At 43.7% G+C, this 27,770-nt stretch overlaps 1 protein-coding gene across 1 annotated transcript; it reads left to right on the top strand.

Moving 5' to 3' along the window:
* Positions 1-10: 10 nt before the first annotated feature.
* Positions 11-14,665, top strand: LOC119376669 (uncharacterized; the record flags this gene model as incomplete). Its single annotated transcript, XM_037646424.1, has 7 exons — positions 11-67; positions 4,088-4,177; positions 5,998-6,097; positions 8,523-8,599; positions 10,439-10,605; positions 11,105-11,239; positions 14,500-14,665. Coding segments are annotated over exons 1-7 (792 nt in total), but the record flags the coding sequence as incomplete, so codon positions are not given.
* Positions 14,666-27,770: the final 13,105 nt, after the last annotated feature.

Below are 27,770 nucleotides of genomic sequence, written 5' to 3'. Positions count from 1 at the left end.
GTGTAATCTCATGGCGGTTGACCTGATTCAAATTGACAACTACGCCACCGGAACGTTATTGGCCTCTGTGCGTGGACAACAAAAGAACCTGCATGAAATGTACCGATAACTTTAACGTGACATCACAAACTTCGCCTCCCACTATGTTTGTACTTCAACATGGCGGTTTCAATGACGTCACTGATAGCCATCTATAGTGACATCGACGTGCTGCACCGCCTCCCGTCTAAAGATGGCGGGCCTCCAGTCGTTAATCTCAGATTTTAATTGAAACCATTGAGAGCAGAACTTTTCGCAGAAGGAAATCAACTAAAGAAAAAGTTTCCGGGACCAACATTCTTTCACAGCCTGACTGCAGCCAACTAGCGATTACCCTAAGTGGCGATACAAAAAGCGAGAGAAAACTATTATCAGCTTGTCTGGACGTCCGAGGAAAGAATCCTTGCGCGCAATCGGCTTGAGCTGCGCCCGATCAAAATCTCAGTCGAGGGTAACCTAAACAGAATTACGTATAGCATGCGCTAATAGAAAATTCACGTGGCTCTTGTAAACCATGGCCCCTTATTTCACTTCTGAATAACAGCTTAGTGCAAGACTGCTTCAGTAAGAAATAACGTTTCACTTGTTCATATAAGCGCAAGAAGTCTCCGGAGCAAAGATGTAGAAACTGAGGCAATACCTATCGCAGCTATATTGTTGCTTTTGGTTTTTTTAGCTTTGTTCAAAAATGTTCAGACGACGCAGATGTGCGCAATTTTGCGATTGTAAGCACGTTTCTGTTTGCCATTGTGGGTAGACTGGTCCAATACGTGTCCCTTACTGTTCATCGGCATAATCACTTCTACCTGCACACTGAGCGATTTTACTTGCATGAGCGATGATTTCGAAACGGTTGCCGTTGTGTGTCGCGACTTTCTTGTGGCTGTTGCTTATCGTTCTCCTCAAGCGGTGTTCTATGACTTCCTTGACTACGCCAAGCCAATACTACGCCAATGCTAGCAAATGGCATGTCATTATTTTTTGCAATTTTAATGCAAATCTGCTTTCTGACAATAAAGCAAACTTATGCATGCAACTGTTATAATCTAATTCAGCAAGCTACCAGGGTTTCCGCGCAGTCTGATATGCTCATTGATTTATGCTTTGCAACTGTACCAAATGCTGAAACTTCCTCTGAAGTCCTAAGCTCACACATCAGTGATCTCAATGTACCTGCAATTTTTCCAACACATGATCATTAGCGTGAAGGAAAAGTTCACTACGCTATACAAAAATCAACGCAGCACTAATCTGTTTCAGTCATTAGTCGTAAGCAAAAACTTATTTACATATGGCATATATTTCGATTTCCAAAACGCATTTGACTTCATCAACCAGAGGATGGAACCACCACACGACTACGTGAAGATATACTGCGATGAAAAAATGTACTGCCTACTCAAGAATCCTGGCCTGCACGTGCAACTCCTACCCCCATGGCAATTCCAGAAATGGTCACTTCGATTCCGGGATTAGCTCGAAAGTGTAGTATGCCCATAATTGTAAAACAACCGTGAACATTATCACAGATTTATTCTTAACACGTAGGTAACACAGACGATGTTGGAAACAAGGCTATACGTCGGCGTTTTTTAAATACTTGCATACGAAGAGAAAAGATGCTCTGCCGCTTTGCAACATCCACAAGGGAATAACTTTATGCAGTACTTCCTACTTTACGTTTCATACGTAAAGCAGGACCTATTCGGTGGGTAGGTCTGAGTGATTCGCAAGCCTCATATCTCTGTATAAAAGTAATCAGCTTGAGAACAAACAGCACACTGACATACGAAATACAGAAGTCATACGCCATACCGAAAGATTGACGCCATAATATAATTTTCCAGTGATTCCAAGTGATTGGGAAATCATAAGAAATGTTGCAGCTGATCGCATGGCACATATGTAGCGCATCAAGAAAATGATTTATCACTACTACCTCTAGCGGAGAGTGATGCGTGATGTTTAGCCTCTGCTTAAATACATTCCATAAGGAAAACACGAAATTTTATTCTATAAACTCGAAGCGTACGGCTTTACAGGTGAAGCAAGAAATTTTATTCGTAGCTACCTGCACAATCGACTACAATACATTTGCTTCCAGGATGCTCAATGTGATAAAGGTGTAATCAAATATGGTGTACCCTCAGGATTATGTAATGAGGCCCTCTGCTAATTATAGTGTGTGTAAACATTATTAATATTCCTACTACTGGTGAGATAATAATATATGCTGATGAATAATGTATGCTGGGGGCTGATCTGATGGAGTTTGAAGCGACGTCAAACAACTAGTTCAATGATCTTAATCTGGGGGTATGTTTAATAAACTAAAAGTATATGTCAAAAAGACAAAGTTCATACATCTTTACCCTAAAAATAAAGCAATAAATTATACTATAAAACTATATTAATGAGATTCCCAACTCCACCTTGTTCACATAATCGTTCATTTCCAGGTGTTTCTTTTCAATCAGCCTTAAGCTGGTCACGACACGTGAAATGTTCGAATAAAGGTAGCGATATTATTCGGTAGGTTGGAGCGTCTACGCAACTTTTTAACAACAAGGTTGAAGTGAGAATTGCATTTTTCTGCAATCCATCCTCATTTACGTTACTGTTAGCGTGGGTAGTAGGAATTAAGGCCGATACTAATAGAAAACAAAATGTTCTTCACTACAAAGGCAAGCAATGAGTTTACTTCACTCCCGAGATAATGTTGATACATCAGAGTTCATGTCAAAGCATAAAGTACCACATTCTTGCCTTATTTACGAAATAAAATTGTCGATGTACATAAACTGTGAAGTATCGGGAGACTGCGGTCTACTTACTCGTCGCTACCTAAACAGTAACACCAGCGAGGGTTCGCATAAAACACGCATGTTTGTTGAAAGATCACGCACAAATTATGCGATGCGAACGACAGTCTATTAAATTATGAAATTATGTAACGAGCACCCTGCAATAATTGAACTGGCACGAACACGCACTAACTCTCAAAATTTCAAATCGAAAATAAGGTCGCTTCTCTGAATAGACAATACACAGAAAGCTCGATCAAAGAAGTGGCCTTCAGAGAGTTCGCTTTTCGATGTGCACGGGCAGTAATGAGTGTGCCTTCCAACAGAATTCTGCTGGCATCCGGAGTTGCAAAACAGCTGAATTTTCTTTCACTGACGTCGACGAACACGCACACGCAAGCAAATGTTGAATGGCAGGTGTTTGCTCTCGGCTACCAAGGTAAGTCTTTCTACTGTGGGACAGAAACTATGTAGCTAAACAAGCTGCTGTGTTATCTGCAGTATTTTGCGGTGGCGTGCCTGTACTGTCACATTTCAAGTCAACAGTTTAGAAAACTACAATAAGAACACTCATTATAATACTATTCATTTAGTTGCATTGAAAACATGAAAAACATGTTGCGTAATTAAAGTGCATATGGTGATAAAACTTCATTGTTTCGAAAAGTGGGCGCAATTTGCGTAATAATTGGGAAATAAGCCGCCTTCCACTAGTCAGCGTACTGTAATAAAGTAACGCACATTTGATCGACAGTGGGATAGAAAACCCAGCTTCGCTGCAGTTTTGTTCATTGAAACGAAAGTTTGATACGAACCAGCACAAGTCTTCAGACATCAGCTACTAAAATCTGCTGAAGAAATACACGCTTTTTTTTTTGTAGCTGATACACAGGGACCGCATTCACGAAGATTTCAGTCCGGAAGTGCTATTTGTCATTGGCCATCCGGTATGATGGTATGCCCAGCTTCAAGATTGCCTGAAACTTCCTCTTACAAACAATCTAGTGTAAGGTCTTGCGAATACGGGCCCTGGTGTTTCGTTTATTTGCCCTTAGAAACATCTCTCATGAGCTTTGGGGCAAAACGAAGTAAAGCATCGAAGTATTTTTCTAAAGCACCCTGGATATTGATGTCGTGCGCAGTTTATAACGAGCGCCAGCGCATAAACAAATTTGCGCAGCTTGCACAAAATCGCGCAAAATAATTAGACACAGCGTATTGATGGTGTTTTCTTCTGCTTCCAGCCTTCCTCGCCGAGCAAAACAGATGATGGAAGCTACGTCTACACACGAGGTTCCATGCCAGATGTGGCTCGTGACATAATTTCTAAGCGGGTAAGGGACAAGACCACCAATAAACAACTGCGCAGTACACGTATGTCAGGGAACGTGACAGCTCGCTCGGAATTTTGACTCGCATGAAAAAGTGGGACGGGCGTTTACAAGGAAAAACATGTACGTTTAAACGGAAAATAGAGGGCGATGCAGCTGGTGCGTTCATTACTTTTGCAAATAACAACTTCACATATATAAGCATGCTCATCGAAAGCACGTCGATGGAAATAAAATACTTTAAAAGATTTCGAAGCGAGTTCTAGTCATTGCGGTTTCGGCATGGAGGCAGCATTTACAAAGTTCAACTTAAAATGGAATTTGTGCCTTGTAGCGGGCGCAGCAGTAGTCCTTATAATGGAGTTTATGGCAGGGTATCGAATGGAAACCTATTTCGTTCCGTTTCTTTTTTTTCTGGTTTAGCGAGAACGGTTCTCTTCCTGTTCAGCTGAGGAGCGAAAGAAAAAAAATATCGGTACTGTGCAGTTCAAGCTGGCACGCATGCGTTTGGAGAACGTAAGAATTATCTTTGAAAAAACGATAGCATTTTTTTTACTTTCTCTTCCGTGCACCACAAGTGGTGAATGATCTTGCGTTCGCAGTACTCGTATCTTGTGTAGGTACACTATGCTCACCGAAAATAATTATGCAGCCGGTGGACCAAAAACACATGCTCAGTGAAATTAACGGACCCACTCTGCGTTATTTGTGCGCCACTCGGCTCATGATACAACACAACACGTTCAAACTTGCACTGTTATAAAAATAACCGCCGGAGTAACCACCTCGTATATGAACATTCAGGTTGACTAATACACTTTAAGGTATATATGGGTCATGCTTACCTCGAAAATAATTATGCATGGTTTTCTTAAAATCGCCAGAAACAGTTTCCAATATTCGCCGTCTTTTCTCTATCGCACGCGCATTTTAGACCGATCGAATTTAAAGCCTTCTGCTTGGTAGAAACGAATCTTCATTCGAAACGCTTGTTCAACCGCTCACGAGCGCATTTGGAGCATACGTGCTCCCTGGCGTGCGAAAATGCGCGGATAGAACGCTCGAGAGGACCGAGCGAAGTTGAACCGAACGCCTATATTCCTTTTCCCCTTTAAAATTGGGCGAAAGAAATTGCAACACTCTGTTTGAGATACGGTTCACACCAAGCTAACGTATTTTCAGTTTTCGGTTTTCACTTCAGTTCCGGTTCGATACCCTGGCTCAGAGAACTCGGTAGATCGATACTTGAATGCCACTATTGTCGATATTCACATTTACATTACATTTACTACTAATAACGTCCCCTATACTTTCCTTGGCATTGTTGTCTGTTAGTTCTCATTAATATTGTGTATAACAAAGAAAAACGAGCCCTTAAAATTTCCACTTTCCTTAAAATTTGGTTGTGATAATATATGGCGCTCACAACACGCTCACACAGGAGCTTCTCGCACTGTTTGTGTGTTGGAGTAAATAATCTTAAAGTCACTGTTTTTTTAAACGAGTGAGGCCACTAACCATCTTTGAAAAAAAAGATATAGTTTAAAAACGTTTTGGAAAGATTTCGAAAATTTGCGTAGACCGACAGCAAAATTAGATTCACACGACAGACGTAAATTTCGCGGGAAAGTGTCACGTAACTGAATCTCAGCTAATTTATCCTTCAGTCGCTCTTCTGCTTCAATATTGCTTGCGGCTCATTGCATAACACTGTGTCACATGATGTTCACCCGCTGACCTTGGTCAGTCGTGCGAATGCTGCTTGATCGTCACAAAACAAAGATTACTTCAGTGACTGACGTCGGGATGTTCCCGTTTTCAAGCCAACAGAGCGCGACGCCTTCTTTATTTGCGACCTGCGGGAAATAGCCAGGAAGGTCGAACTCTGGAAGGAATGCCTCCCAAGGGTCGTGCCTTTTTACGGTGAGCCCTATTGCCTTTATTTTTTTTTTCGTTGAGAGCTACACGAGATTATTTATTATTATCGCAGCAATTAAACAGACAAACGAAACGCATTTTCGGTTGTTGCAAATGGCGTCGCCGTGCTACTCTTTATAAAATACTAGTGCTCAAAAAATCAGAGGCAGGACGAGATCTAAGCATGCTTCCCATGGACCGGGTGTTGGAGGTCACGTGACGAAGCAGTCGCTGCTTCCTCAGCTTGGCGATTGAAAAATAATTTTGAAACGTTTCGAGGCAGAATGCTGCCTCAACGGCAATCTTCAATTTCAATTAAATCAGGAAACATAGTCAAATTTGACAAGTCCATCTTGCACGTCCTATAGTCCTTAAGGTAGGTCACCACCTTCGAGAAAAAGTTTTGCCGTTTATTTTTATTTGTTTATTCACAAAACCCCCACAGGCTGCAGCAGGAGTATTGTGTGTGTGAAGGGGGGGGGGGTTATAGTGTATAAGATCACATGAGTGGAAGCAATAAAACACGGATATGCATGGTGTGGTACATAAAATTATAAAATAACGTTATATAAGTTTTAGCGAGAGCAAACGTGACATACAACTAACAAACAGAATGCAGAGGTATTCGTTTGTAAGGGTACATCACTTAACAACAAATTATACTTGTAGTTAGCGAAGAGCATGTGTATGATTTAATGCGAAGTAGAAGCCACTAGTCATTAAAAAATGGCGGTTACTTCGTGAAGAAGCAATATAGGGTCATGAATGTTGGCAACGTTATCGGGAAGACCATCCCACAATTCAAGTGGTACTGGTAATGCTGATGAGTTGAATGCGTTAGTGCGTCCGAAAATGCGTTTGAAGGAACGGTTATTGTACAAAGGGCGAGACGTTCGTGTCGGTTGGGAATGAGGGAGGCTGGTTACGTGCTCACCGGATGCTATTTTGTGAAATAAGGAGATCAAAGCGACCTTTCGGCGGGAATCTAAGGAAGGCAATGACAGCGAAGATGCTGGAATGACGGCTGTAATTTTTAGCAATGAAGCGCGTGGCCCGGTTTTGAACACGTTCAAGGGCGTTGATTAGGTAGGCCGGATGAGATGACCAAACTGATGAGGCAAATTCAAGTTGAGGACGAACGAATGCAAGATATGCAAGAGGTATGCAAGGTATGCAAGTTATAGCCGAAAAGTTAATTATGGTTTTGGCTTGTAGGGCTGAAGTACATTCAAACTTTAAAATGATGAAATTGCTAACAATGTAAAAAATAAAATTTATAAAAAAGCAAGATTTGCCAACTTTGCATGTTGCCCTCAGCAGTCGTAAGTCATAAATAGAAAATGCTTGGTGCGATTCAAACGCGACTTGGCAGGTACGTAGTGAGGACAATATCCTGTGTATCTAAGGTCCACGATCACCACATCTCTAAGCTAAAGTGTGTTATCATAAAAAGACTGATAGAGTTGCTATTTCGCAGGTTTGTTTTGCACACAATTGACCATAGTACAAAATGTTACCGCTCGCTTTAAAGAATTCTGCTCGAATACACAGCTTCATTTATAAAGAAACTGCGCAAAACTTTATGTGATAGTATTGATTACAAGGAAAGTTATCACTGTTCGCGTAACTGCAGGATGCAAGAAATAATGCTTTGAGAAAATGGCTTTAAAATTTTGAACCGCATGTCCATGCAATAAAGAAACATTCAATATGTCAGAACTTCCCCAGGCTCATAGCTTGAGACCTCCTTTGAAGTGGCACAACCTTCTTTTGAGAAAGCTCAAGCACGTATTTTTTTTTTCCAAGCTCGTTCTGCGTCTCCAGCTGACTCATCCACGGGCTCCACAGTGGCTCCACGCTTTGCATATTGATTCCCTAACTTGCGTTGACGCTTCTTTTTTGTGTTGTACTTCGCCATATTTCATGAAGTACTGTAACTTTCTTACTGAATAGCCAGAACTAAGTACAAGAGTTCGAAATGGAGTACGAAAAAGCGCAGACACCCGAGCGAAAGCGCGGGTGTCTGCGCTTTTTCTTAAACAACAGAGTGCCGCAGCCGTGTAGTGGAAATATTAAAATAAATCGAAAAGATCATGTCCCAGAAGCTTTAGAATCTACTTAGACAACTTAGCACTACGTAACATGTATACGAAGAGACAGTTATGATGAGATGGCAGGTGTTGTGAAATCGGATACCTTCAGCATCGCTTTCGGATGCGTCTAAGAGGGATTCGAAAAATGGTCAAACTTTAATTCGAATAGCTCAAGGTAACTACATAATTATTTTGCTAAATATTCTTGAATATACAGGGAACTTGAAAATGTTAAATAAAAATCTGTTTTTGAAGGTGGTGACCTACCTAAACGGCTAAGCACGCATTAATGAAACAACCCAGTGGGTGCAGGTTTTCTCACTGAAATTTGTCTGCAGCTATCAAATCCTGTCGAGACCCCGTGGTGGCGAACGTCATGAATAACCTGGGCGTCTGCTTCGACTGCGCCAACGAGGTATGGAAAAGCAACAAAACCAGCCCTGACGTTCATTTCATTGCGAATAAGTACACACTTAATTCAAATGAGACGAAGCGCAAGCACTGGAAATAATTATCCATAAGTTTCCGGTAATATGCGTGCAAATATGGGAATTTTAGGAGGTCTTGCAATGAACGGCTTATTAACAAACTTTGGTTCATTGATCTATCTAGTAGACTTAATGACAATGACACTGATGCCTACCAACAAAATGAAGGTATTTTCCATTTGTTACTTTTTAATGCCCGCTACTTTTGTTAAAATATATTTGCTTGTCACATCGTAATAGCAGACCGTGCTGCATGTGACCACTGCGGCAGTGTCAAACCACTGAAGGCATCCTGCGTCATTGCCCTTGCTACAGTTCTCAGAGGCAGTCGCTCACAGCATTGTTAGCACGCCTCGACGACCAGCTGCTTTCCGAGCAATCGATATTACAATGCTGGAACGTTCGAGCATCCCAGCAGAAGGCAAGGTTTTTACTAAAGTTTTTACCCGCAATGCGTTTTGTTGAACGACTATGACACTCCCATGTTCGTGTTTTGTTTCGTTCTCTCTCTCTCACACACACACAGCCGTTCTTTTCTTTTTTTACTTTTCTCTCTCCTTACGCCTTCGCTAGTGCAGTCTAGCAAACCAGGTATTTATCTCCCAGTTAACCTCCCTGCATTTAAGAATTATATTTATACCTCTCTTATCGTCCTTAGGTAGAACATTTCGTATTTTAAATACGTGAATGTGCAGTTTGTAAGATGCCACAATTAACTTATGCAATAATAGTGTAACAAAAAGTGGAAGAAAAGTCGCCACCCGTAGTGGCACAGGGGGCATTTTCATTTGAACTGCGGAGCTGCTTATTCTTTTCGTTCTGCCGTTTCGCATGACAAGAAAAATAAGCTGCTCCTAGCGCGTGCAAGGCGATAACTCGGGTAGCGTGCGCTCTCTTCTTCCTCTTCTTCATCTTAGGATTGACTATAAACACAGTTTGCTCTTGGCGACGTACATTCGAGAAAGGAGAAAAGAGGATAGTCATAGTACATTTTTCTGTATTGCCTAGTGATTTAGTGAATAATAAGGCCTGTGGCCAGCACATCCAATGATACTGACACGGTGGATGTGCAATTTAGACGTTTCTTCAATGCGTGTGCCTTCTGAAGAAAACAAAGGAGAAGCGGCACACAACTGATAAACGGAAGAGGAAGGAGAGAAAGAGAGAGAAAAAGCAGACAGGAACAGAGAACGAGAGATGAACTTGCTAATTAAGGTCACGGTAATGGTAATTAAGATCGTAGTAATTAGGACACGCTAAATAGGACCTTGTTCATTAAGACCACGCTAAGATTGTTAAGACCGTACTAATTAACACCATACTCATTAGGGCCGTGCTAGTTAAGACCTTGCTAATAATCTAGGCCGGCCGCAAGCTGCGCCGTTAGTCCAGCCTTGCACAACTAGTGCAAGCTGCCCACATTTTTCACGCGTCCTATACTCTGTAAATTATTAAACGAAAAATGAATGGGCGCTCTGAAACAGCGTGTAGGAAATGACAGTGCGCGAGATATATGAGCTACATTTAGTGTATTTGGTGACAGGTGTCCACCGTTTATAGTCAACCGCTTCAGCTGTGGCAACTAGTGTTCTCTTATTAGCTCACGTAAATAGGAGCTGCCGTAGCTTACTTGTGTCTGCGATGATTAGAAGCCCTCGAAAATACCACCTGCTAGTTACGGTTCTCTGAGAAACGAATGTACCTCACAAGCATTATATTTCAATTAAATGTTCCTTTTGCCTATCCCCCCTTTTAAAATATTTCAGCCTGAATTGAGAGCTGTCCTAAACATGGGCGTTGCTGCAGAACGCATAGTGCTTGCCAGCGCTGTCAAGTGCCCGTGGGACATTGACTTCGCTCTCAAGCATAACGTCGACATCATGACCTTTGATTCAGTGGAAGAACTTTACAAGGTCAAGGACAAAAACGCGAGGTGAGCGAATAGCGATCGAAGCCAATTTTTACACGTCATCTCAGATCGCGCGACACAATAAAGAAGCCTTATCGAGCTGTACTGTACACTTCATGACGGATGCTCGAAAGCGGAGCCTTAATTAGGGCCAATGATTTCGTTTATTTTTCTGAGCGGTTTATTGTCATTATTTTAATGAAGCATCTAGCTGTCCCTTCGCGAAGGGAAACAGTACAGGGTGTACAGCCAAGCTAGACAGCTTGTCACATTTGGTACACTAACATTTATGAGCTTGTGCCCCGCTTTTTTATACAGGGCTGAATAAACGTCATCAGCGTCATCGAACTTCCGGCGCCGGTTTTTCTAGCGGCAAGGTCAATTGCCGCTTTACGATCGGTTCATTTATTGCTGCGACAATTGCTAGGTTAATGTCCTTATAATAGGAGAAAGAACTGCACATTACGCGCACTACAGTTTTATTGGAGACCAATGCATGTTTTTTTTATGTCATCTTCTGCAGGTTGCTGCTGAGAATCAAATCTGACCAGACAGGATCGTACCATACGTTCAACAACAAGTTTGGTTGTTCAGTATATGATGCCGAGAGAGTTCTTCAAGAAGCGCGGACGCTAGGATGCAATGTAGTCGGAATGTCGTAAGTAAAATTTTAACGCGGTGGCGTGATTCGCAGAAATTCCGGCGTCGTTGGTTGTGACCGAAAAATTGAGATGCAAATGTGATAGTAAAAGAAAAATTAGGTTCGAATGAGAATCGAACCCAGGCCTTCTGCGTGGAGAGCAGGTGTTCAACCACAGAGCCACACCATTTTTTTTTGCTTTGTTGCCTGTTATTAGACATGTACATCGAACAATAAGGACATGAAAGAAAGAACTGGACAGACACACGTTTAAAATTCCTTGAGCGCTGTCAAGGGTTCTACCCTCAACAACCACTCAGGTACATTGCTTGAAACTGCTTCGGGAAAAAGTGCTATATGAATGTCATGGAGTGGGAGGAGTCTCAACGCATGTAATATTGCATGGCAGAAGCGTAGAATCGCGCCAAGCGTCAAAACATGTGAATTGCGCAACGAGGTGGTGTTCTAAAACCCACCTATTACAAAGTTCTGAGACATATTTAATCATCATCATCAGCAAAAGCATCAACTAAGTGAGCAGCTGCGTGGGTTTGCGTGTTGCCTTACGGACGCGCAGTGGACCCTTCGTAGATTGGCAAAAGGATGAATTATGGTGTAGTGGGCACCTCGCAACTGTACTTGCAGTAAGCATTTTAGGGTAGTTTGAAACGGCCAATGTTACGCGCGCACACGTTCACTTCCATGCGGCATGGTTGAGGCACCTCCTTGGTTGAGGCATCCACCGAGAACCGAAGCCAGGCTAGCAATTGAGAAGGCGATGAGCACACTTGAAGGCGAAGCTCAAGTGTCCTACAAGTTCTAATGACTCGAGCACCGAGCGACACTCTTTTAAAGACGATAGTCTTTCTTGGGATACTTAAACGGAGAAATTTTGGTCTGTCTTTCTGTCTGTCTGTCTGTCTGTCTTTCTGTTTGTCGGCACGTCCCTCGATTCAGCCACTCGGCCAAAGTTGAACCACTTGCCCAAGGGCCAGCCGTCTTGAACTGGTACGGCTGTTCATACTTGTGAACGTTGTCGATCAAAAAGTAAATATCATGCATATCTGAGGTGCAACGTCACTAGGTAAGTATTAGGTGGCGTGTTCCTTTAATAGAAAATGCATACATACGTGATTTTAAGGACCCTAGTTTCTTAAGCTGCGCTGAAAATGGGTGAAATTTGCCTTCCTCCGTGCCCTTCGCACGAGCTCATTGTTGTGTTTCTGTTTCGGTTCTGTATTGCACTGTACGAATGCCATGGGTTGGTGTTGAAAAACTTTAGTTTTGAGTAGGCCAAGAAGGTGAAAAAAAATATTTGAAGAATGAAAAAGCAGCGTTGTGGGCGGCCTTCAGGCTGCCGGTTGTGGGCGCCGCTCTGGCATTCCTGTTTTACCCAGGCGACGTGTAAATAAAAGAGTGTGTGGAGAGTACTCGTTGAGTGCGGACGTTTCTTCTGCTTCAGCGCTTCGCGCCAAACCGCGTGTTCGGGCTGGCTGGCGTCCCCGCCGGTCGCGTTGGTCACTGCCGGTCTTCGCCTGCTGCTGCGCCGGGACTACCAGCACGCAACACAGCACTCATGTTTCCCGACGTATTGCCAGATGGCGTCCATATCTCACACAGCGCCTCTTCTATCGTCTTTACACGACATTTGCAGCGAAGCACGCAGATATGCGGCCAATTTTTTCCTTGCATAGCACTTTCGCTTCACCTACCGACTTCCGGTTGAGTTTTAAAAAATCCGCGAAAAATAGAACCATATAAAAAGGGTGGTAGTTAAGACTCGTGATCGATGTGATATCAGAGCATAATTCTAGTTTTAAATAGTTTCAAAGGTAGCCGATCAAGTGTCAGTAATAATGAAAAAAAAAGTTGTCCTGACTTTAAGTTGCCCTGACTCTCTGCGCAGAGATTCAGGACAACTTAAAGTAGCAGCTGAACCTCCTTAGTACGCTATAGCAAAGTTATTTATTCATAGTATGAGGTGAACCATCCCTGGTTTACGTAGGGGCGACTGACTGATAGGTCGTGACATTTTTAACATGACATTATTCTCAGTTAGGTCACCATTAACGACGCGGGTGCGCGGGTATAAACCACACGCACAAAGAAAAAAATAATAATTAAAAGGATATATAAATTAAACCAAATAACAAAATGTAAGATACAACACAAAAAATGTAAGCGATAACAATAAAAAATAAACAAAGACTACAAAGAAAGATGTAAAAAATAAACTTGGAGCTCATACAAGCATACCATGCTTGTGCCACACAAGACACTAATTCAACATTAGGGTCAGCTCGAACTTTTTCTTCATACTGCATACTGCGCACAATGTGTCGTATTTCCGCTATAGGAAGGTTGGAGTTTTTTTTTTTCCTTTGGGCGTGCGCGTATTACTTGTTGATATATCCATCTCCAAAGGAACACTTGTGGCGTAAGCATTTTCTTTATAAATACACCTGGCATCCCTGGCTTAATAACGGCACGACATGAAATGCACAAGCATGAAGGAAGGAATGATATTTGTCCCTTCTTTCATGTCCGAGTATATCTTGTCCTGCACAGCACCACGTGATGCCGCACACATGAGAAAAAATACACAATTAAACGTGTGGCGCAGCACACGTGACCAACAAAAGCCAATATGAAATCTTACATTTACAAGCATACATCAGCACTTCACTGAATGGACGTCGCCCGCTTAAGAAAATCGAGTTTTTTTCCAGATAAAGCTACAGATGGCGTACTCATGCACAACTTGACACATTTTGCAATAGGATTCGCTTCAATAATCTCAAGTGTCACCTGATTACGACTGCGGCAGAAAATATTGCTATTGTCTCTTTCCTTCATGCTCAAACTGAGCTGCGCATAGCGAAACGACATAATAGGCTATTATTCGAGTATATTGACACGTATAATTCTGTTTGGCAGAACTCTGAGCATTTGGACAATTGCGACGGCCAGTTTTATCAAATAAGTTGCTTTCGATTAGCAGTTGCTGACACGCTAATTGGTTGCACGTTTTCTCGAGAACAGCAGCGTAAAATTTCGGAAACACGGATAAACAGTGACACAAACACGTGTTAGCACCACATCGCTTATTAAAGCTTGCCAGCAGCTGTCCCCGTTTGAAGTGTGAAGTGCTCTCGTGAAGTGTGAAAGCACTACTTCATAACTATTAAGATAAAAATGAACAGCTATCCTCTTCAAATCAAGAAACACGTATAGTGTAAGAGGTGATAGTGAGACGCTGGCTGAACATTTTGACGCAGGTTTCACGTGGGCAGCGCCTACGAGGTCCCCGAGATATTTGCTCGCACAATCGAAAGGGCGAAAGCTGTATTCGATTTGGCAGCAAGTATGGGGATTCACATGACGGTACTTGACATTGGCGGAGGTTTTCCCGGAGGTTTGAGAAAACGTGACAAGTTCTTCAAGGTACGGATGCCACAATCACAAAGGCCTTTCGTCAGTAAGGGCGTTTTGCCATTGTCCAGGCAGCCTCTATCACAATATGCCCAGCACTATATAGAAGTGTCTAAAGTTCTTTCTCGCGAGGAATTCTAGCGGGATACTCTCTTGTGAATGCGGACCCAGATTTTTAACGGCGTGCACTTATTTTTTATTTTTGCGAGATAGTACCATCTGCTGTTAGGTTACAGTGTAAGTATTTATTGTATGCCTCTACAGCGAGCGCATCTACAAGTAAATGGCATCTATAACGCAGGGTTTTTTACATCCCTGCTGTATTGGGAGCATAACGATCTGCTACCTTTATAACGAATGTCACAGTGTAACGAATTCATTCTAAAATAAAAGGCAGGGTGTGCAAACACGGACACAAGAAAGAAGTAAGGACACCACAAACCCGAAGGTTTTTTGAAGAAGTTTTTTTTAACACGAAAGTGTTTTATGCCGGGGTCCACCAAGTACATCCGTCACGGATATGACGTTGATAAAATGGACACCAACGGGTGAGAAAGAAAAAAACCATGAAAAAGATACCCCGCTGGGAATCGAGCCCACGACGTTGCGGCCGCGACGGCAAGCGCCCGACGCCCTACCCACTAAGCCATCTCGGGAGATGCTAGGCACGGCGCGAACGCGCCTTATATCTTTCACACATTCTCTTTCGCGGCGGGCGGAGCGGTGCAGTGCCGCCATCTGTGAGAGGTGAAAAGAAGTAATGCTTCACGATCGACACTTACTAGCGCTTACTCCGAGATTGCACGCGATATCTGAGGTCGTGGTTAAAGCATGGCCTCCGAGATAACGGGCGCGCGGCGGGTTTCTCTCCGGCCGTCCCAATCGCCGCGCTCCCCAGCAAATAAAACGAACGTCGCGTCGCGCGCCCAGCTACCGCGGGATGGCGCACTCACTTGGGATTCCTGCGGCAGCGGAGACCGCGGCAGAAAGCAGAGCGCGCGGGATTGCAGCGTGCGTATGTTTTTTTTTTCTGCGTACGAGCAAGCATTGCCGCCAGGATCTTCTGGATGCACTGAAGGCAAGTGTTTTTTTCTGTTACTGCATTTATTTTGGTCCAATTTACGGAGAAAACCACGGCAACTGCTGAATTTTCCTGACATAAATTATTGTAAGGAGGTATCAATTCGTCTGTGGTAGTGTTACCTTTTTTTTTCATTACGGTCCGTTTTGTCTCGGCGCGAAATACCTTGATCTGAGAAATATACAGGGGCGTTCTAGCATTCTTCATTTCTGGAGACATGTATGGGTGAAAACTGGGCTAATTTTCGTCGTTGAATCATATTGTCCTCCTATCGTGACACATCGTTTTACTATTTGATCGCGTACGGATATTTATGAGTTGGTCAACCGAAGCACGGTTACGCCCTAGATAACTGAGTGGCCTGGGGATGACACTGAAGTAAGATGATAAGTAATTTTGCCGGAATATTGTTGAAGGCTTCGATTAGCCGACCTACATTTACTCCACACGTCGTTCACAGTGAAAGTGCCCGAGTTGTTATCGCCTCCTTTTTTGTCATGCGGATTTTACTTACATTTTGGTAGCACAATGGCAATATCAGCATCGTGTTCATTTACTGTGCTCTCGACTGCATCCAAATCAATCAATCGATCATAAAGGAACAAAACGCGCCTGTAACCAGTCCGTGGTCGTCGCAGAACCGGCGACTTTCAGTCTAGACCACGGTCTAGACGTATGGCGACCGCCTGCAACCTCCTCCCTGTCTCCTGCGGCGCGACTGGAGGTACGTAGTTGGAAAGGGAAACTGGGAAAGCCTCGTGGGCGAGTGCGAGGCATTGTGCGCTATGTGAGCGCGGCTGTCGCGCCAGACTCGATGGCGCCGGCGACATCGCGAGGAGAGAGCATGACGATTGCTGATGCCGAGTTTGGTCGGCGCAGTTAGCGTTCCGCTCCAGCGTGCGCTCGACCTTATTTCTTTGTAACGCGCTCATGCTTCGGCGTTTGCGCGGTTTTTTATCTTGCGTGCTTGTGTCTCTGGCGTTCTGCGTAAAGAAGACAAAATTTTGGCGTGGAAGTGGTAATGAATGTTCGATTCAATAGCAGTGATTTATTAATTGAAGTTGCAGACTACTTACGGCTATATAACTGACATTCTGTGAGTGCTGTCTTTTTTTGTTGTTGTTGTTGTTGTTGTTGTTGGAGTTGCTAGAGAAAGTGCTGGGAGGTCCTGTGTCTTCTCTTTAATTTCAGGAATATGGCATACTGCTGCGTACCCTTCTGCAAGTCGAATAGCAAAAAGAAGCTTGGGATGCCTGTAAAGCATTCCGTATAGAAGGAAGTGCCTGCAAGTTGTTAATAAAGGAAATATAAACAAAGTGTCCCTAATGGAAAATTTGAGTGCTGCTGTACGTGTGTTTTCATTTCGCTATATGTTGTTACACCGAAGGAAAAAAATGCACAAAGGAAGCAAGCACCGATACCTGCTTTTTGCGATACTGCTTCCAAACGGACTGCTTCCGTCGCAGGCCTTAAATCTAGCTTACAACATTATCAAAATATCTACTGTGGGCTCGGGGCCAGTGGTCGGCCAAAGCCCTCAGAGAACACATAGGCGACAAGAAAAACGCGTTTAATTTACGGAGGCCCGGCAACGATTTTAGCGGCAGGGCGAGCGCGAGCCCCGGGCGTCATCACGCCCAGACTCATCATGGTTCTTTTTTTTTTCTTCTCCTTCGCTAGCGTGCCCATACTATACAGCCCGCAAATTTCGAAGTATAGTAGGTTTCTAGTAAAGCCCCTCCATCGCGTCTACTGCCGCTTTTTTAAGTAGCGCCAAGCATTGTTCCGCCGCCGCCGCCTAGTTCCGGTTCCGGAGTTTCCGGAAGGAAGTTATTGGCCACTTCCTTCCGCTTTTTCCTTCCATCTTGTTTCCACACACGCGAGACAGCAATTATTTTCCTCTGCTACAGTGAACTAGAATCTTTACCTCTGCCGCCGAGGGAATTTTCGCTCGGTGTTTCTGCGTCGCGAGGGATGCCGCCTCGGAGCAGCGAGGCAGCGATCCTCCGAGAGCATTCTCTCGGAGGATCGTTTAGGTTATCCAGATCATTGATAACTATTCTAATCCATAAAAAAAAGAAGAAAACTACAGCAAGTGGCCCGGACTGTTTGCGTATTCGTCGCGCCGATATGCACACTGAGCACCACGTAGCGCTTCATACACATGTGCAAAAGCAGCATTTCATACATATAACGTACTGTGTGCCGCCTCGCAAACCTACCTTCCCGCGCATTATAAATATTCCGCCCGTGTGGTCCACTGTTAACTTCTAGTGAACCAGTGGGGTGAGTAGCGAATTGTTCATTCTGTCTACGACGCACGCAAACCTCGCGTTCGATGACTGCATGGCGTAGATGCGGCAACAGACGCAAAGGAGGGTCTTTCATCGACGCTTGAGCGACGTCTGAAGAAGCAGCCGTGGAACAGAGATGTTCGAACTTTACATTGCAAAACGATTATATTAACCGGTCACAATGCCCAGTCTATGAGCATTCACACCAGTATGACGTTGCAGGAAGGCGTTTAAGTCACTTCAGGCAGACCAAGCGAGCTTAACTTCACACCAAGCTCGCACACTGAAGCTCGCATTATTTCATTCGGCTCGCCTTTTCGCCGCACGACGAAGGCACATTTTCGGTGCATCGCACGAAACTTCACACACACAACATATCAAGGAGGTCTTCCATCGGGCGAGACGCACTCGTGCAGTTGCAATGCCCGCGCACGCATCACATACGCACAGCTGCAGTTCCCATTGATCTCCTAGACGCTTAGCTACATCACCTAGTGTGTGCATTTAGCGAGATCGATGTACATCAAAGCTCCATTAAAGCAAAATCAAGACCGATCCTCCGCCGGCAGGAAGGTTGCGGAGACAGCCGAGTGGCGGGACAATCAGGCGGAGGCGGGGGGTGGGGGAGGGTGCAACCGGAAACATCATGGCGGCACGTCGGCTTCCGCTGCGGGAGATCCGGTTCAAAGGTAGAGGGAGAGGGCGAGTTGGCGCTACTTAACCTGGTCGGCGGAAAACTCATGGAGGGCTTTAGTTTCTAGCACATGCGGATCTCTTTCAGAGGCATCGTTTTCTAAGTGCTCTAATAAAGGCGGCGCAAATCTACAGCAAAAAAAAGCCCATTTGAGAATCGGTAGGCCCGGCATTGACTTGGCCTCTCGTACACCTTGACCAGACATTTCCAAATCAGCGCGAGGTTAATAAAAGCGCAAAACCATTTTTTCCTCGCCACATGCAAGCTGCGCCAACAGCGCGGCAGCGTTTCCGATCCCAAGAAAGAGCGCCGCGGTGCGGAGAAAAGCGCGCCACGCCCACCTCGGGAAATACGCTCTCTCCGTGCGATTGGGACGGCCGGAGAAAAACCCGCCGCGCGTCCGCCATCTCGGAGGCCATGGTTTTACTTTACAGAAGCTTTCTGCATAAACACAATTTTCAGTTTTGCGTTACAGAAAAATCTTGTTTTTCTGTTTGTCTTGTTTCTGTTATTTCACTGTTATTTTTTCTTTTACAGTAAAGAGACTGTATGTTTCAAAACACGTGTAAGCTTTCAGACACTGAAAAAAATCTGTTTTCTGTTCTCATTTACTTGTTATTTCGCTAGTAGTGTCTGTTATCGTTTACAGAAACGTTATCTACAAGTACAAGTTCCGATATCGAGTCACAAAGGCTGTGCTTTCTGTTACTGCCTTCCTGTTATTTATGCTGCCTTTTAATTCGTGAACATAATTTTTTATGCACAAAGATCAACTTTATATTTGTCTTTGAAAAGCATTCCGCAGTACTGAAAAGTAGTTATATCACTTGTACAAGCGATACGCAAATATATTTTATTTAGACAAATGCAATGGCAAAAATACCAATATATTGCGTTTGCACAATTCAAATATATCCAATTTTCTTATTCCAATATCTGGGGTGTTTACGAGCCAAAACGACGATATGATTATGAGGCACATCGTAGTGGAGAGCTTCGGAAATTCGACCATCTTGTGTTTTTAACGTGCACTTACATCGCACAGTACACGGGCGTCTACTATTTCGCCTCCGTCGAAATGCGACCGCCGCGGCCGGGGTTGAACCCGCGACCTTCGGGAAGTAGCCGAGCACCAGAGCCACTGTACTACCGCAGCGGACATTGTGAACTTCTTGGAGCTACACCCGCGAGATGTTGCTTCCAGCACTCTAGTAAATAACGCAATAAAAACAGGCACGTTTCAGTAGATTGTCCTTTCATGATAAAGAAACGAATCTTCATTTAAGCACAGGAAATGCTGCACGTAAACAGCTTCAAAGCAATGAAAACTGCATACATGTTGTCACCGTGGATTTAAACTGGTTTGGAAAATGTATAGATATATATCATAATGGCATAGCAAATTTTCGTTGAAACACTTAGCATTCACAGTCTCGCAGAGCTTTTATTAAGTTGGTCATTTGTAATGTGAGGCAGCGCTGCTTCCTTGACTTCTCGACCGTGTTCCCTCTGTCAGGGTTGAGCTGCGGCTGCCCTAAAAACGAATAATGATTTTTTTTTTGCACCAGGCTGTTGCATGACTATGCTGAACATAATGGGCCACACTGAGAACAACATTGATTATGTTGGTAGAGCGCTCAAGAAACCCTCGCATTGCCTCTTTAGGGTGTGCTGTGTGGAATCAGTTAAAAAAAAAACTCATGATCCAGATGGCCATTCATTTCTATAAAATTACATTGTGGTTCATACAATTAGATTTATTGCAGTGTAATGACGAAATATTGCTCCTCAGAGAACAAGGTTCATGTGCTTTTAAACACACACCCAATAGAGTAAAAGGCCATTAATTCAGATTTCACGGGTCCGAAAAAAAAATGTATGAATTAACCGAATGTTCCATTATTGAGAATATCAAGAAAAAATAAACAAGTGCCTATTATATAAATGCATTTTCATTTTCTTGATGAATGCGCAAATCCAGTACCTATTTTGCATAAGAGTAAGAGCCACAATTCTTGTCAGTAGGTTCATCGTTCACAATGAGACCGCGGCCCAGGACCCAGTGTATTAAGCCGAAACATTTTCTAAACCCATCCCTTATTACGTACCTCCGCGAGCAACACCACCACGCGCACGTGACGATCATTTTGTTGCCGAAAAAATGGCCGGCAACTGATTGTTTGTCCATCGGAATGTAACAAGCGAGTTTTATGTCAACTTGCGGAGTGCCGCTGAAGGTCCTCATCTTCAACAGCTTCCACCATGTATTATGAGCTTTGTGACATTGCGCGCGCATAGCCCAAACTCAAAACAAAGATACCATGCTAATAAACAAAACAAAGGTGTCATTAAACAATGCATGTGCTTGCTGGGACCGCAGAGAACACGGCCGAACTATCCGATTTTTCTAAGTGCACACGCATGATTGCATGGTAGGCACTCTTGGTTTCACAGTTTAGATCTGCCAAAAATTACACTGAAACCATTGCAGCGCGGATATAGACCCGGACAAAGTGGATGACGCGACATCACGGGAACAATTTTCACCACGGATTGTATGGGATTGCCGCAGACAAGCACGGAAAGAATATGTTCATCCTAAAGCGCATGCGTGCACATGTTCTCCATTGCAAACAATAAGAGATATGAAAAAGTTGTGTGTCGCTATAGATGCCAAATAAACTTATAGACGTGTCGCTGATGCAATCTGTGCCCATTTTGTTTACAGGGAGCTCTCACTTAACGGTACCAATCTTCGTCCGTCCTTTGTTTTTTGTGTCTCTTTCTCTTTCTGCGTTGTGCACACAATTATGTTATACCAATTAGCGCGGACACACACCTTGCTCCGGCAGCAGAACTACATAAAATAGTGCTAGCTCTTATATAAATTAAAGAAAATTTTCATGTTAGTGCTTCCTTCGAAATCCTCATTAAACAGTGACTAAAAATACTTCACGCGTCAACCGTTCCTATACTATCGTTATTATTTAAAATTTCTTATGACCGCTCAGAATTCCTGTATACAGTTTTCACTTAAGCTGAACATTTTCATTTGGCCATTCCCTCCATCGCATCCCCTCTTTGGCTGAGCCAAATGGGAGTGTAGTATCAGATATTGGACATTCCCCAGTACTTGTCTACTTTTGTACTATCTAATGTTCTTGATCTAAATTATAGTTGCATGAATCTTGTTCAAGAAGTCCGAAAAATCAGATTAAGTTTTATTTTTGTGTGAACTCCAGGGTTAGGCTGACCTCCTTGCGGTATTCAAAAGTAAATGCGAAGTGTGTAAAGAACATCAACTTGAATGCCTGGCTAGAGCAGCACTGCACGGGCCGTGATTTTCGGCCGGGCGGGCGCCCGGGCCCGGAACTCGTTCAAGTTTACCCGCCCGAGCCCGGCCCGGTGATTCAATGCGCGACCCGGGCCCGGCCCGAACCCGAGAAAAAATTTCGCCTACCCGGCCCGGCCCGGCCCGACGGCAGATCAGGCCCGACAGAGACCCGATCCAATAAAATAGGTGGTGTTGCCAGAACACAGAATATACAGCAAAGTGTTAAGTAGCAATATTGAAGCTTTGATGGCGAATGTTTGGCTAACAGTTCTAGTTTAACCTACGGTAATTTCGTGTAAAAAGGGGCTCACAGTGGAAACAGTTGAGTGGACATACTGGGGACAATGAATCGTTGCTCGAAAATGGTATACTATAACTGTTTTTTTTGTTTTGTTGTTTTGCAAATGCATGGGGATCATCGAGAGTGTTTTGTAGCAGATATTGAATCAAGCAAAGTGATTTGTAGCATGAGTTCAGTTTCGATAGGAAATGCAATAAAAACAGAGAAGACAGAGAACAGAACGCTCGCTTCAATTTGTTTTATTGCGCTCTTTATTGAAACTTAAAGCATGTTCCAACGACAAATGTAACACCTGTCTTCAGCATTGTAGCACCTTGTCACAGAAATATAGAGGAAAGAAAGATACGTTTATTACCTTATTGTAAATACAATAACCTAGATAAAATTATAACGAACCGTGTGCACCACGTGTACTTTTAGAGTATAGGCAGCCGAAAGGACGAAAAAAGTATTTGTGGTAGAATCCTTTTCATATATCACACCACTGCTACTATATACAGTCCATATGTCTTTTGTGGTATATTTTATAGCTTATTACTTCACGTGTTATTGTGCAAAAGATCAAATTATCTAGAGATTCCGGCTTTAAGCAAGCCATGCGCCGTTGCATCACATATACTGCCACGCTAAAGTTTCTCGCACTGCATGCGCTTGCCGCAGGGGTGCGAATTGTGAAGGTGTCAGCAGTCGTTGTTCTTAACGTCCTCCACTGGAGCAAATTAGGATTTCTTGTGGACCTCTGCAAAATGAACGTAGCTGTGCATTTCTATAATTCCCGAACTCGTGACGCTCTTCAGTCCCACTATAAAGCTCCCCTTTGAGGGTCTCGCTGGCAGTTTTCAGCAGGTATGTTATGCACGACTTGCACCGCGCCCTTTTTTTTTCTATGTCATACTGTCTTATGCCTTCCTAACGATTTTTACCTCAGGGGCGTAGCCAGAAATTTTTTTCGGGTGGGGGGGGGGGGGGTTTCAACCACACTTTATGGATGTTTATGCGTTGCGTGTGTGCGTGTATATATACGCAAGCAAAAGTGAAAAATTTCAGAGGGGAAGAAGTTGACCCCCCAACTGCCCCTGGCTACGCCCCTGGTGTACTGGTAGACGATGTCCACTAGAATACGCGGGTAGGATTGGCAGGAGGTGGACGAAACGATTTCGATCTATTTTCGGTGTTCGTTACAGTCTAGGTAATAAAGGCTTGAATGAGCTTCTCGGCGCTAACATTGGATGCATATGTTTCGAGGTAAAGGGACATCACCCGGCACGGAATCTTAATTGCCTTTTTCTCAAGCGTGATATTTCGTCAAGCAAATATATTTTGCCTGACGCCCTTATGCTGTTTGAACCTATGCTATTCCTTCGCACATTACAACGGTGTGCGGCGTATCATGTGGCTCTCACACTATACCTGTATAGCGCAGGGGACCCAAACACGTGGCCCGTGGGCCTATCCGTAGACGCCCGCGGCCGGCGCATGCTGTCATCGTCCCATTTTTTTTTCATTTCTTGGTAAGTATGTTTTTAAAGTGGTACTAACACGAATATTTTCAGTGTTGTTTTTTTTGCGTCAAATTAAAGGTCAAGCCCTAAAGAGCTAGAAAATGTAGTGATAAGTGCGAGTGCGCCCTGAAAATTAATTACAGTATGTTTTTAAAAGCTAGTTTCGGTTCCTACTGTACCCTGACGTCGAACACGGTATGAGCTTCTCGTCACGTGCTCGCGCAATATATAGTGACGTTTACATAGCCGCACCGCACCGTGGCTCGTTGGTAACGCACAAACGGCCATTTTGGAGTTTTGATGACGCACAAGCGGCCATCTTGGATGTTTTAGTACCTAACGTCATCAGCAACTAGCCAGACTGCTGCGTGAAGTCACCAGAATTTCTACTGTAGCCTGACGTCAAGCTATTGGCGATGTCAGTAGGTGGCCATGGAAAATTGGCTTTAATATCCAAATAAAATATCACCATTTGCTGAGCTTCACAATTGCTCAGAGCCGTCTCTGCACACAGAGAACTGTACGGCAGAGTTAACTCGCCTTCGAAAAATGGTGTTAGTACCCCTTTAAGCTACACAGGCATGACAGGCCTAAAGCTTTACTGTCGTGAGGCACCCGCTGCGGCTACCATGTGTTGATACCTAAGCGTGAAAGAAAACGCTATATTTCAAAATAGGCGTCCAGATTGCAGTCATGTCAAGATAGGTATCGATATGTTGTTGGAATCCTGCCGTCAATTACCCTTCAGAAACGACCCATATGTGATATATCGAAAACCTCTTCTTTTAAATGGCAACGTTAGCTGACATTTGATACGACCTAGCCTGTCCCCCCATTAGCATTTTAGATATAAAATGATAACGAATGCAAATAAAACACAGAATAACGACATGTTAACTATTTAAGCGCCTGGTATCTACTTTTAGCTCACCCGTTTAAGGTAAATCAAGTAGTCGCATATGCAAGGAGCAAAACAAGTTCAGTACTTGTCCCTAATAAAATTTCTCCAAATAGCTTTCCCCACATAAAAAAAAGCGTTTTTTCGAGAGAAAACGTAAAACATATATGTATGCACAACGTAAGTGGAACAAACTTGAAGGGGCACTAGAAAGAAAAACAATCTTTCTATTATCAGTAAATTACTATTTTGCAATTCCTAAATCACCACGCTCGCCGGGCCAAGACTCTTGGTAAGTGAGAAAACGCGCAAAACGATAAATGCGGGTGGCGACGCCCCCTCGAAATTCGCGCAGCAGACACGTGACATCTTAGATTCTGACGGCGTCTAATGAGGCCTACGTAGTTCCTAATCTCTAAAAATGATGTACATTGTCCTCTGAGGGGGCCATAGACTTAACATATTGAGTGTCAGAAAATTTTGTAGAGCCGATATCCCCGAAATACGACAAATACAGTTTGAAATCCGTGACGTCATGCTCGGAGTTTCGGCGCGAAACTTAAAAATGGAATTTTGACCTTCATTTTCTCGCCTGATAATGAAGTTATGATGGCGAAATGAATCACATTCGAGTTCTTAGAGTACACTTTATCAGTCTAAAATGATTCAGTGCTTCCCTATAGGTCCATTTAAGAACCGAACAAGTCCATGCCCGGCCCGACCCGAGCCCGCCACCTCAAACCCGGGCCCGGACCTAAGACCGGAGGTTCATGCCCGAGCCCGGCCCGGGCCCGCTGTGAAAGCTACTTTACCCGGCCCGGCCCGGCCCACGGGCCGGGCCGGGCCCGCGTTTCCGGGTAGGCCCGAGCCCGTGCAGTGCTCTATGCCTGGCACGGTGTGGTGGAATCGATCACAGCATGGGTATCAATACAGATGGTAATTGTCCCGGCAGTCAGAAAGTTTCCTCCTGGAACAAAATATTTCCTGTTTAGAAATATTCAGCAATATATTGCAAGTATCTATAGAAATACCTTTGTCAATGATGAAAGGGGAGCACGGCACGTCTCCAACGTTATCTTAATTTGTACTTTCCTGCAATAATAAAAAGTTATGAAGTTGATTATGCGATAAGTAGCCATTAAAACTACAGTACCCTGGAGTTCAAACAAGCATGCGAAGACAGTTCAAAAGTTAGGACAATATTTTCTATTGAACTACTACAAAATGAAAAAAATAAATGCTCTCAATAATAGAAGGTAAATTAAAGCAACGAACAATTTGAGGAGCAGGTTACTGTCAAATAATCCTCTTACCTTCTGGCAGCTCAAGATGCAGCACCACCTAAGGACACTATAGCATCAGTGCCAACCAAGGAGGTTTAAAAGAAAACTTGGTGCCAACTTAGTGTGATTATGTTGTGTCTTAACGCAGGTAATCTGGGCTTCCATGACACACAATCATATAAATCCTTTTGCACTCTTCGTTTTTTTACAGTCCTATTTCCGTCCTCGCTATCTCGTAGCCACTAGCTCAGAGAAGGAACTCTCGGAACACTTTTCTGTACTGTTGCAATGGTCACTTGATGCAGAATGCATTCATGTTTTTGTGCAATGCGGCATACATGAAACGTGGTAGAGTCGTCTTGGTGGTACCGCAGAAACTGCAGACATACATAGCTGAAATAAATAAAAAACTGCAATTACCGAAAGAAATAGAAAAGTCTGTTATAACGGTAAGCACTTCTGTAAAGCTATAAAAAGAAAGGAAAGGAGGCTAATGCCTGAGTGTAAGAAACGTTTTTGCCAATTCAGAGAGAATGAATCTTTAACATTAAATGCTATAACTGGCTGAAACATATTCCTAATGCTTTCAAAAAGCCTTTAAAGGCATGCGCATTTGCACGGACGTGAGGCTAAGCATGCAGACGAATAACACCTGAGCACGTGGGCGCGCTCAGTGAACCTCCATTGCAGAAAGTGTTTACGCGAGGAATCAACAATACATGCGCAATGACGTTCGCAATGACGGTTGCTTCGCGTCGACTATTTCATTATTTGGGCTAGCGAGCCACCAAGTTGCGATTTCCGTCACACTCTTTCGTTACCAGGAATCCATTTATAAAGGGCACGTGGTGGGGAAATTTGTCCAATGATCTGTATCAGTCTGGGAAAACTTGCCACCTGAGATGGAGCAAAAGGTCCTTCGTTTTATGAAAGCAGAGTGTCAATTGGTTTTTATTTTTACTGAAAAACTCGTTCGAGTTGGGCTAAGCCATTGGGACAGAAGACGAGTTGTACCTGCCTGCAGGGCCGTAAGTCAGAAATTCTTTTCGGGGGAGGGGTTCAACCGCTCTTTATGTATGTTCGTGCGTGCATATTTACACATGCAAAATCTAACAAATTATTGGGGGGGGGGGGATGAACACCCCACCCTGATACACCAATTCCTGCCTATTACGTGCTGTAAAATATATAGCATGAAATTTGCTTCCCCACAACAGAGCAAAATAATATATATGTTCAAAATCTATAGACTATTGCGAATGTTTAAAAATCGCAGAGCAGTTGTAATGAGTGATTCGCTTCATTCAAGGAGTGATGCGCTTTATGGAGTAGATGTTATTTTTACAGTGATAATATTAGCGTAATTGTAGTTTGTTTCGCAAGGCCACATTCGGCAGGAAACAGGGCAGTCAAATAAGCAAAGCACATCTGTCGTGGTAGCATAGCTGGCTAAGCCCACAAACCAATCCGTCATATGCCATTCGTCTGAGCAGTTCGGGAGCCGCTGTTATCTGCCAAGCTGCTCTTTTTGCAGCCTACATGTCGATAGGGCGGAGGTATAGAACGGATGTCCTTCTAAAGCTGTTGACTAGAACGTGCGCATGTGCTTTTATTTATTTTTTTTTTGTTTCCAGACGCCCTAAACCACACGCGCGACAGAACGTGCGCCTGAAAGAGCTAAAAATTTCGCGTTCAGCGGCGAACACATCTCTCAACTTGGTTGCGTCATT

This window comes from Rhipicephalus sanguineus, unplaced genomic scaffold (assembly GCF_013339695.2).
Source record: "Rhipicephalus sanguineus isolate Rsan-2018 unplaced genomic scaffold, BIME_Rsan_1.4 Seq185, whole genome shotgun sequence".
Lineage (NCBI taxonomy): Eukaryota > Metazoa > Arthropoda > Arachnida > Ixodida > Ixodidae > Rhipicephalus > Rhipicephalus sanguineus.
Note: the sequence above shows the minus strand (reverse complement) of the source record. Positions and strands in the feature narration are given on the sequence as shown.